This window comes from Manis javanica, chromosome 13 (genome assembly GCF_040802235.1).
Source record: "Manis javanica isolate MJ-LG chromosome 13, MJ_LKY, whole genome shotgun sequence".
NCBI lineage: Eukaryota > Metazoa > Chordata > Mammalia > Pholidota > Manidae > Manis > Manis javanica.
Window position 1 is genome coordinate 98,883,028 of NC_133168.1, and position 11,110 is coordinate 98,894,137.

Genomic DNA, 11,110 nt, shown 5'->3' on the forward strand with positions numbered 1-11,110 from the left:
GCTTGCCAAGGTCATGCAGCTGTGAGAGAAAGTCAGGATTTAAACCCACACGGGAGATTCGTGCCTGGAACCGTTATGCAGCATATTAATAATAACTGCTGTTACTTGTGTGGGGCCCTGGGGGGTGAGGCTGGGCACAGAAGCCTGCTTTGAGGAACATCAGGGGAGGCCCTCAGGAGACTTCTGGGAGTCTTAAATGATCAGAACCCTGGGGAGAGGGGGAAAAAAATCACTGTTCCAGGTAAAGGGAACAACATGTGCAAAGGCCTCAAGTAAAAAAAAACCGCAAGATGGAAGAGAAACAACAGCAGCAAGATGTTTCAAACTGGCTGCATCCAGCTGAGAATGATTGGAGGGGTGGGCAGCAGCCCTGACTTTGCAAGGTCTCGTGGGCCTAGGTGAAGAATTTAAAATTTATTCTGAGGGCCAAGGATGCCAACGATAACCTGTCTTTTATAATTTTTAAAAATTGTGAAATATAACACCCCAAAGAGTACAGATTGTAAGTGAACAATTCGATGAATTGTCACAAAGTGGGCACACTCGTGTAATCAGTCCCCAAGTTAAGGAACAAAATGTGAGCAGCCTGTTAACAGAACCCTTCGCCCCTCCCCCACCCCAAGGGTGGCTGACACTATGTGGCCACTCAGTCCTATTTTTGTCCTTTATGTAAGGGGAATCACACCGTATGTACTCGTTTGTACCCAGCTTTTGTTCTGCATTATGCATGCGAGAGGCGTTGAGTGTGGTGAGGTCCATTCTTTTTCGTGGCTGTGTGGTATTCCACAGCAAGACTGTCACGGCCTCTGGGGCCTGCTGTTTCTGGACAGTCAGAGGTATCCAGCTGTGGGCAATACTGGCAAACGCCAGTGGCTCTGAACACTCTTGTACCATATCTGGTGGGTTCAAGTGGCACTGTCTGTTGGGGCATGCGTCCCTGCGGGAGATTACTGAGCGCCAGCCTTCCCAAAATGTAACAGTTTTACGGTTTTACAATATACAAGGGTGGGCTTCAGCAGAGGGCTGATGTGACCACCCAGTCCACTCTCCTCAGGGACATGGGACATTTCCCAAGGTCAGCAGCCTGGCCCCTCCACCCGTGTCCTGCACCCCCCTCCTTAGAACCCACTGAATGGGAGGCAGGTGAGATTTGTTTGGACTTTCAAAGTCCTTCTGGTGCTCCCAGGAGCCTGAGGGTGGAAATTCCATGCCATGCAGCCCACCTGGATTTGGTAAGGTCGGATGGCTGCCCTCAGTGCCTTGTCCCTGTCTGGCCCCATACCCTGGGTGGGCAGTCCTTTGGCTCGCGTGCAAGGTGCACTTGGGAATCCCCTTTTCTCCTAGCTCTCCCCACGGTGGTCCAGCTTGGTTACAGCTGGGGGTGGCCTTCAAAGACTCCTCGGAAGGTCAAGGTTTAGCTGGGGGTCTGCATTGTCTGATCTAGAAAAAGGATCAATGTGTGCGTATGCAGTGGGGATGGACTGTGCAGGAGAGAATGTCACTTTGGAGCCCTCTGGCCTGGGACTGATGAGAACCCAGCTCTGCTAATCTTCAAGTACCTGGGCCATGCTGTGTGACCGAGAGCTACAGCTGACCCTCTCTGGTCTGGGCATCAAGTTCGAGAGACTACGCTTACAAGCTGGACTCACCTAGGACTCTCAACAGCCCCATCCTGTAACAGAGGAGGGAGCTCAGACATGAAGAAGTCCCCTCCTTCCCTGGGAAGGGGGGTGCACCGCGGGCAGCCCACAACACAGAGGCAGGAACACGGCAGCCAACCTTCTCACATCTTTATTTGAAAGGCACAGCTAAGCCCACCCTCAATACAGCATTCTCACTTCTCTCTGCAGAGATCACACGGCTGAACACAACAAAAGCTGACAGTCTAAAAGGCTATATACAGACACAGGCGTGGGTGTAGCTTTTTTTTTTTAAACATTTTTTTAATAACCCTTTTCTTAAAAGACACGCTAGTATCCTGGAAAAAGGGAAAAAAATTTAAAAGAAAAACCAAGACAATTTGAGTACCCTCATCTTTATTCGGGGAGGGGAGCAGGGGGATTCTGGGCCGCCCACCCTGACCCCGTGCGTGCATCCGGGCTAAGCTGGCTCCCCTCTGCCCCCTCCTTCTGGGCGAGGGGAGAGGCCCAGGTGGGTGTGGGCACAGGACTGAGCAGACGGGGGGTGGGCTGGACAGGGAGGGGGAGACGTGGGGTGCCCAGGGCAGGAAGGGGCAGCTAGCGTTGTCTGCATGCAGTGCCAGGGTGGGAGGTGGGGTGTGTCCTGAGGGGGCCGGGTGGGCAGACTGTCAGTTACACGCATGTGGAATGGGGAAGTGTGTGTGGGGGTTGCTGGGGTTTCTGGAGGTTCTGCTCCCTTCTGACCTGGCCTCTAGGCCTCAGCTTGTCTCATCTGTGGTATCACCAGGTATTTACCTATTCAGGCTTCAGGGGAAGGGGCGGAAGCCGGGAGCAGGGGGCAGGGGCAAAGCTAGGGGGTGGCACACTAGCAGGTGGCCACCATAAATACTACCAGTCAGCCGATCCCGAGCTATACTGCGTCTCGCACTGACCCTTCCTCTCTCTGTGTCTGTCCCCCCCCTCTTGGTCCCCCCCACCTCCCCATCCCAGCCGCCCGCTAATCCGACTTCTCGCCGTCATCCTCCTGGTGGGTATCACCGTCATGCCCGTTTTTGTCCTCCTTGGAGAGGTGGGCCTGAGAGCCCAGTGCGGACAGCGAGAGGAGGCCGGTGCCCCCGCTGACTGCCGGCAGCGACGGTGGCTGCAGCCCCACAGGCAGTGGGGTCAAGGGCAGGGCCAGAGCCTGCAGCTGGGACAGCTGGTGGGCTTGGAGCTGCTGCTGCAGGACAGGAGGGGGAGCATCAGCCACCTCGAGCCCACCTGCTAGCCACCCGCCCACCCGCGACCCCAGACGTACTCGGATGATGGAGTTCAGCTCAGGAGCGGTGACCTGCTTGGCCCTCTCGATGGCTCCCAAGACTTGCTGCTGGTGCTGGAAGGGTGTGGGGTGGAGAGGTGGAGAGAGGAGCCGGGCTGGGGTCTGAGGCAGAGCCCAGGAGATGTCCCCCCACCCTGCCATGTTTTTTTTTTTCCCACCAGAAGCCCTCCAATTCCAGCTGCTGCTTTTCCCCAAGCTGCAGTTTTCATCTGGACAATGGGGACAAATGGGGACGTGTAGAGGACGCAAAGGGGTTGGTGCCAGATACACAGGCAAAGGTTCTGTGGATGAGTCCAAGAGAAACCCTGGATCACAACCATGTGCAGAGAAGTAAAAGCGCAGTGCACAACCTGGCCAACTGTACAGAGAGGTCCCTGATGCTGAGGGCTCAGAGACTGTGCTGAGGCCTGCTAATCTTTCCTTCCACAGCCAGGAAAGACCCAGTGAATTCTGGCAGTGCTGGGGTATGAGTCTAGGTTCCGGGCAATTGCCCTCCACCCACCCACCAGCCCTCCCCCAAATGCTATCTCTCTATCATCAGATGCTAGAATCTGCCCATCTCGCTTTTTGCCTTAGCCACCAGGAAGCCCATCATGAAAGAAAAGCCTAAGTCTAGGTCTTTAGAGCCCCGAGAACCCCTTTCCTGGGGCTTTCATGGCATTCTTCTGGAACTGCCCATGGGCATGCACATCACCCAAGGTAAGGGCAGGGATTAAAGAGGAGGTGAAAAATGGCCAACAGTGAACCTGGCGGAGAGCAGGGCGGGCAGGGGCAGGGAGCCTGGTGCCCCTGGGTGCATGGGTACACGTGTCCATGTGTCAGTGTACATGCGCACATCTCCGTGTTTACACGTGTGCATGGCCACTCTGCATCTCCGTGTTCCTGTGTCTGTGGGTGTGTGCAGCGCCCTCCCCATACACACAGCCCCCTTGTCCATGGCCTGAAGGGGCCACAGGGTCCGGCAAATGGATCTCAGGAGGGTGAAAGGTAAAGCAAGACAGAAAAGATTCTGAGCGCCATGTTTGGCCCATCTGACATTCCCCATCTGGGGAAGTGACTCACTCAGTCCGGAATTCCACAGCGTGTGGAGGCCCCTCTCTCCACAGCCCTATGCCTCAGGGGCTTGCTTTTCAACCCTGGGGATTCTCTATCCTTGGGGATTTTTCTGCACAGGCTGGCTAGAGGCCTGGGAGACCCAGAGAGGGGCGGCATGTGCCCTGGCGTGCCCAGCATGCTGCTGCTCCAGATGGCTGCCAGGGGCAGGGCCTGGGGCAAGTTCACATCCATCTACCTCCTCCGCCCTCCAGCCACAGGGTGCCACTCACCTCTTGGGAAAGGTAGGGTAGAACCTGGGCACAAATCCCATTCAGCCTCTTGACGATTTCAGCCTGGAACACACAGACACTTCAGTCCCGGGCGGGCGGGCGGGCGGCAGGCAGGCACCCAGGGCAGGTGCAGACCCGCCCCTGCAGGCCTGGGGTTCTGCTATCTAAGAGGCCAGCGCTGCCCAGGGTCAGAGCGTAACACCAAGCCTTCAGCACCCAGTCAGCAGCGAAGGAGGAATCCTAGGATGCTCGAGGCCCTGAGACTGACAGGGCTAGATAGAATCCAGGCTCGGGGTCCGGATGGCCCTGGGAAAATGATCTCTAGGGCTAGGGCCTGGTAGGTAGTGAGCGCTCCGTGGGAAGGAGGGAGGGAAGAGTGGGGGCAGTTGGCATCATTTTTTATGGCATCCTTCAGGGCACAGATGGCGAAAGCAGGGCTAGAGAGCCGGCGGCAGTCTGGGGGTCCCTGGCATGTTGGCGCGTGTCACCTTCCCCCACATTGGGAGACAACAGGGAGGAGGCGGCAGGTCCCGGGGAAAGTCTGCTCCACCCCCTCAGGGAGATGAAACTTCCCAGGGAAGCGGAAGAATAGAAGTGTTGCTGGGCAGTAACAGGAGAGCAGAGTGGCCTTGGTCCTCAGCCAGGGGGCGGGCTCCTACCTGCCCAGGGTGCGGGGAGAGGGGTGGGGGTGGGGGTGGGGGCGGGGGCGGTACCTGCTTGTGCATCTCAATGTTCAGACCGTAGGACATCTCGTAGTACTGCGTGGGGGGAGACAGAGAGAGAGAGAGACATGGAGGGGGGCCACAGATGGGGGGCTAGACACAGAGGGATGGGGGAAGCAGAGAAGGGAGAAAGCGGGAGGGCAGGAGAGAGAAAGGGGGACACGGAGGGAGAAGGCAGTGGGAGAGGGGGTGGCTGGGAGGGCTCTAGGGCCCGGGGCCCCGCCTCGCTCCCCCGGTTTCTGGAATAATTAGAGACACTGTCCAACACACACACACACACACACACACACACACACACACACATTCCAGGGCTAATCTTTTATCTTTATGTGTCTTGTCTGCGGGTGGCCCCAGACTCCAGGGAAGTTTGCCTTCCTGGGTATAAATGAGCATAAACAAAGCCTGCTGGTCTGGCTCTGGGGCCAGGAGGTCCCCCACCCCCCACCCAGTGCCCCTGATCTGACCCTTTCCCCTCCCCTGCTCTAAACCTTCCTATGGCTCCCTGTTACCTGGGGTGGGGCAGAGGCCAGGTTCGTTTCCAGGCCTTGGTGTAGTTTCCCTGTCTCTGCCAAGCAGGCTCCTATATGTTCTTCAAGACCTCAGCTGCGATGCCCCATTCTCCACTTCAGGTGGTGGCCCCCCTCTGCAGTCCCCCAGCCCCTCTCTCTCTCTGCCTCAGCCCCATCCCTCAGGGGCCAGGGGGTCAGTGTCTGGCTCTGTCTCCCTCACAGCCTGGGAGAGCTGGGCTCTGGGCTGCACCGAGGCAGAAATCACCACCCGGTGGGGATGAAATCACACATGATTCTGGCGGTGTGCATGGGCACGGTCTCAAATGTCAGGCCAGAGCATGCAATGCTCCCCCTACCAACCTCAAAGGCCGTCAGCCTCCTGCCTCCGTCAGTCCCCAGGAGCCCTCATCCCCCAGGCTGGGCGCGGAGGGGTTAAGCGCTGGGATGCCAAGGCCTCCTGGGGCAGGGAGGGATTCAGCTGCACCCCCACGTTCCTGGCCTTCACAGCCCTGCCTCCTCTGCTGCCAAGGACAGCCGGGGACCTGGCAGGCCCAGGCTGCAACCCGGGGGTTTGGCACCTCGGCCACCGCCTGGGCGGGCAGCCAGGACAGTGAGGTGGCCTCGGGCTGGCTGAATGGAGAGCGGGGCCTGAACCCTCGCACACCCCAGAGGACGTGGCCGGGGTGGCCAGGGGGTGCGGCCAGCAGCTGCCGGTGGCGGAGGAGCGTCTGGGGTCCCCCGCCTGCCCGCCTGGGGTGGCTTACCATCACATAATGACGCTGCATCTCCGATTTCTCGCTGGCCAGCTTGTCACATTCGAGCTTCAGGCTGAAAACAAAGGAGGGAGAAGGGGTGGGGGCTGGGCCAAGGTCCCCCAGTTGTGCAGGGGAGGCCAGACTTGGGGGTGGGGGACAGATTTGTTCTCCTCGGTGGGGAGGGGGCAGGGGGAGCGTCAGGCCCCCCAACTGCAAAGTGAGGACTGAGGAACCAGCCTTGCGGCTCTGGTCCTGCATAAAGCGATGGAAATAAAGTCAGACCAAACACCCTAAGACTGGGTCAGCCAAGGATGCGAAGAACCTTCTCCCGGCCCCAAACCCGATGAGGTCAGTACTTTTGTTTTACAGATGATGCAATGGAAGCCCAGAAAGGCTGAGGAACTGGCTCAAGGTCACACAGCCAGAAAGCTGGCTTCCAAGGCCACAATCCCAGTCACTGGGGAAAACTCTCTAGCCGTGAAGGAAGCAGTAGAAACTGCGAGGGGGCTGAGGAGAGGGTGTGGCTTTCAGGGCTCTGGGTCCGACTCACCAAGGCCGCTTCAAGGGGGCCCAGACCCTCTCGGGGGCCTTGATTTCACCGGGGGCAGAAGTTCCACTGTTAGGTACTAGGGATAGTGGCTCACTGGCCTCTCTCAGGCTCCCCCAGCAAGGATGAGCTGAGGGCATTTCTCAAAGTCCCTCATGAGGGCGTCAGGTAGAAAGCTGACTGCACAGACTCAGGCTAGATGGACTGGGTTCAAAGTTCAGCCCTGCTACTTCAGATGTGTGACTCTGGGCAAATGCCTCTACCTCTCTGGGCCACGATCTCCACTGCTGTTAAGTTCGAACGTCCCGGGCGTGGGTTGGTGAGGACGTACATTACAACAAGGAACATTTTTTAGAACAGGGCCTGGCATAGAGTAAGCACTCAATAAATGCTTGTTGATCTTACAGTCACCTCAGGACCCTGGGCTTTGATTCCTCTAGACCGGCCATGACTCGTACCCCGCAGCTCAGAGGTAAGCAGCAGCCGGTGTCATGGCGGCCCCGAGGTTCTTTTCTCTCTCGTTTTCTTTAAAAAAAATGTGCATTCGTTGACACAGTTAGAAAGGAAATCGGGCAGTTTCAACCCCAACTCTGGCTTTCTGGCCCTTGTGGAGGGCCTGGCGGATCCAGGGTGTGCTAACATGGTGGGACCCCTCATTGTATAAAGAAGCCCAGATCCAGCGGATGGAGACCCCAGAGCTTATCAGAGAGGGGCCCAGCTTACACCAGATCCCATGGCACCCGTCAGCAATGTGATCCTCGGCCTCTGGGACCGGGTCGGCCCCAGTGCTCCCTGAGGGGGTGGGGGCATGGGCCAGGCAGGTGGGGGGGAGCCCCCTGGAGGGGCTCAGGAAGGCCAGGCCTGTCGGGCCAAGCTTCTTACCCTGCACAGCGCAGGCCAAGAACACAGTTCCTGGGGCCCTGCCCTTCTACTGCCTGTACCTCTGTTTCCCCGTCTTCAAAACAGGCACAATAATAGAGTGATTGAACAAGAGGGTGTGTTTGGTACTTAGTACACGGGAAGCTGGGAAGTAACCCCCAAAATGTGAGGTGTTTGTAAACATGTCTATATCTACATATACCTTGGTACTCCTCTTTCTTCCTGGAGAAAACCCAGGCTCCACAAGGGGCATATTTATGTGGGTCTACTGAGGTCCAAGAGGGGTCTAATGTCCCACTGGGACTCACAACCAAGGAACCCCTTCTGATTCCCAGGCCAACTCCCCGCCATGGAAGACCCTTGAGAATCTGCATTCTTCAACCCAGAGATTGGGTGCCAATCTCAGTTCTGCCCCGTTCTGCTGTGTGTCCCCAGGAAATCCTTAACCTCTCTGGGCTTAAGCTTCCGTAGGGGTAATAGAATGATAATAATAGCTCCTTCCTTTTAGATTCCAGCACCAGGCAGGTCCTTTTAGAAATGTCAGAAAATTAAATCTGGGAGACTGTTGCATGCCAGGCACCCTCCCCCCAAAACCAGGTAGTGGAAGCTGTAACAGGCTACAGGAATTTTTCTTTGGCGGGCAGGGAGATGGTCCCAGGCGAGTTGCTGAGAGCTCTTTTATCCAGTGGGGCTGGGGGTAGGGCTGAGGAAAGGGGCTTTGCAGCCATACAGCGGAGCCTTCGGGCAAACTATTTAACTTCCTGTGCTTCTGTTTTCTCATCTGCGAAATGGGCTGTTCCAACGACTAAACAGGTTTACAGAACAGTCCTGCCACGTAAGAGGCCACTCTGCACCTGTATTTCCCAAGCGCATGTGTGCGGCAGTGGCCACAGCCTCCCCTCCAGCCCCTGGCCATCTGCACACGGGCTCCCCCTTCTCCCGGGGCTGGGACCCCCGCCCCCCAGCTCACCTGTGGTACTGAGCCTGCAGAAGCTGAAACTCGTCTTTGATGCGGTCGCAGGAGTCGGAGGTGGTGAATTTGAGTTGCTGGGGTAGGTGTGAGGAGCCCTGTGGGGAGGGGGCGCCGGGTAAGGGCCAGGCAGCTGCCCCCCTCCCCTCACCCCGCTCCCCGGAGGCCCGAGGCTGTAGCCGCGCAGCTGCAGTGCCCCCCCACCCGTCCCACTTCCCGGGCCGTGTTTACAGCCCCTGGTGAGGCCCCCGCCCTCGCTTCCTGCCCCTGCCTCTCCCGGGAGAAGACCAGCGGGGTGGGTGCGCCCGAGGCCGCCTCATCCCCGCCACCCCCGGGCTGTGGGGGTGCATTTGCAGGCCCGCCCTTGATGAGGGGCAGGGCGCGCCCTCTACCGCCCCTCCAAAGCGCCGGAAGGGGGGGTGTCATCCGACCGCCCCAACTGCCCGTGGCAGCAAGGAGAAGGCGTCCTAGAGTCTCCCTCCCCAAGTTGGGGGAGAGCGAGGCCTCCCCGCAAAGTCCCTTTGGGGGAGGGGCCTCTCTCAGCACCCGAAATCTTACGGGGGACCCCCACCCTAGATACCCAACACCAACACCCTTACTCCCGGCCAAGCCCTTCAGGGAGGGGTGCGCCTCGATTTTCCCCCACTCCCAGGCTCGAGGCCAAGGCCGCCCGAGGCCCTGCCTGGGGGGTCGCAGGGTTCAGGGATTTGGGGGGCCCCGGGCCAGGAGTTGGAGGGGATTCGGCCTGGGAGCAAGGGGATGTTCCGGGCCCGGAAGCTGGTAGGGGGGCCGGGAGGCAGGGGGGGGTGGGGGAGCCCAGGAGCTGGCGGCGGTGGGGGCGGGGGTTTAGCGCTGGGCCCGGAGCTGGAGGGGAACCCGGCCCAGGAGTTGGGGGGAGGAGCGGAGCAGGGCCTGGGGGGATGGCCCCGCCAAGAACTGGGGTTGGGGCGCAGGGCCGGGACCTGGGGGGAATGGCCCGCCTAGGAAATGGGGGTGCTGAGCTCGGACGCGGCTGGGGGGGGGGAAGCACAGGACGCGGGGTTGGGGGGGGTGAAGCCGGACCTGGGTGGGGAATGGCCCGGCAGGGAACTGAGGGTGCCGGGCGCGGACCAGACTTGGAGGGGCGCAGGGCCTCGACCTGGGTGGGTAATGGCCCTGCCGGGAACTGGGGGTGCGGGGCGCGGGCCTGGGGGAGCGCAGGGCCTGAACCTGGAGGGGGGCGCAGGACGCGGTGGGGGGCTCCGGGCCGGCGGGCCCCGCTTACCGAATGCCTGCTTTGTGGAAACATCATGTCAGTCGCGGCGGGGGGCGCGGACTGCGCCCCGGCTGTGCGCCCGGCTCGGGCGGCTCAGGGCGCCGGGCGGCCGCGCCTTTGTCCCGGTGCCGATCGGCAGCTCCCGGGGCCGCCGCCGCCGCCTCGCGCGCCGGGCCTCGCCCGCTTCCTGCGCCCCCTCCCCGCGCGCCGGGCCCCGGCCCGCCCCGGGCCCCGCTTCCTGCGCGCCCGGCGCCCGTCCCCGCCTCCCGCCGCCCGGCCGCCGCTCCTATTGTCTAATGGCGGCGACGCCGGCGGTGCCGCGGCCTGGGTGCGCGGAGGCTCGGCTCCACCTGCTGCCGCCGCCGCCGCCGCCGCCCGGGCCCGTGCGCGCCGCCGAGGGGGGGGCGCGCGCCCGGGGAGGCCTGCGGATCCCCACCCAGCCCGCCTCCCCCGGGCCGGCCGGCCGGCGCGGTGACCTTGGGCACGGCGCGCCCCCGCCCCGCGCGCCCGCCGCCGCCCCTCCCGGCCGGCGGGCCTTGGCGCCTGCCTGGGCCTCGGTTTCCCCATCCCTCAAACAGGGGGGCCCGTGGCCCCCATCTAAACGGCCGGCTCTGTCATGGCGCTATCTGGACGCGTGCCAGGGACATGCTCTGTAACCTCGACTCCCGGCTCTTCTCTCCCTGAGGCCCGTTCCCTCTCCTGTTGAAGGACAGCAGTCCAACCGCCGACTGCCCGAGAGCCCTTCCTTCAACACCAGCGCTTTATTGAGCGCCTACTGTGTGCCAGGGCCTGTTACAGGACGTCGGGGGGTGGTGCAAAGTCCCCACTCTGGGGGAGGGGACAGACTCACAGGAGCCAAACCACTGGCGGGTCAGGCGGTGGAAATGGCTACGGAGAACATACAGCAGGGGCAGGAGGTGCTTTTTGAACAGCGGCAGGACCCAGAGGGCCTCCTTGGCCACAGCGAGGACCTTGGCGGCGATCGCAGAGCCGAGAGAGGCCGGGCGGTGGTGCTTGCTCAAGAAGGCAGGCACGGCAAGCTCAAAGGCTCTTAGGCAGCACCTGGGGTGCCGAGGCACGGCTGGAAATCAGGGCAGGGCCCTCAGCTACGGGCATCAGCAAGGGGTGCTGCTCCCAGGAGGGCCTGGGCTCGAGTAAATGATCTGCTGAAAATCACTAGTCATTTTTGA

At 60.6% G+C, this 11,110-nt stretch overlaps 1 protein-coding gene across 2 annotated transcripts; it reads right to left on the reverse strand.

Moving 5' to 3' along the window:
- Nucleotides 1-1,775: 1,775 nt before the first annotated feature.
- TLE5 (TLE family member 5, transcriptional modulator) lies at nt 1,776-10,313 on the reverse strand. Of its 2 annotated transcripts, none has more exons than XM_037018140.2 (7): nt 9,930-10,313; nt 8,666-8,763; nt 6,279-6,342; nt 4,997-5,041; nt 4,284-4,346; nt 2,938-3,012; nt 1,776-2,856 (listed from the first exon to the last, which is right to left on the reverse strand). In XM_037018140.2, exons 1-7 carry the CDS (start codon nt 9,954-9,956, stop codon nt 2,638-2,640), a joined length of 591 nt encoding a protein of 196 aa, XP_036874035.1. In that variant the 5' UTR covers nt 9,957-10,313; the 3' UTR covers nt 1,776-2,637. The 2 variants fall into 2 exon arrangements, with proteins under 2 accessions (XP_036874035.1, XP_036874034.1); XM_037018139.2 differs by having other exon boundaries at nt 1,776-2,859; nt 9,930-10,295.
- Nucleotides 10,314-11,110: the final 797 nt, after the last annotated feature.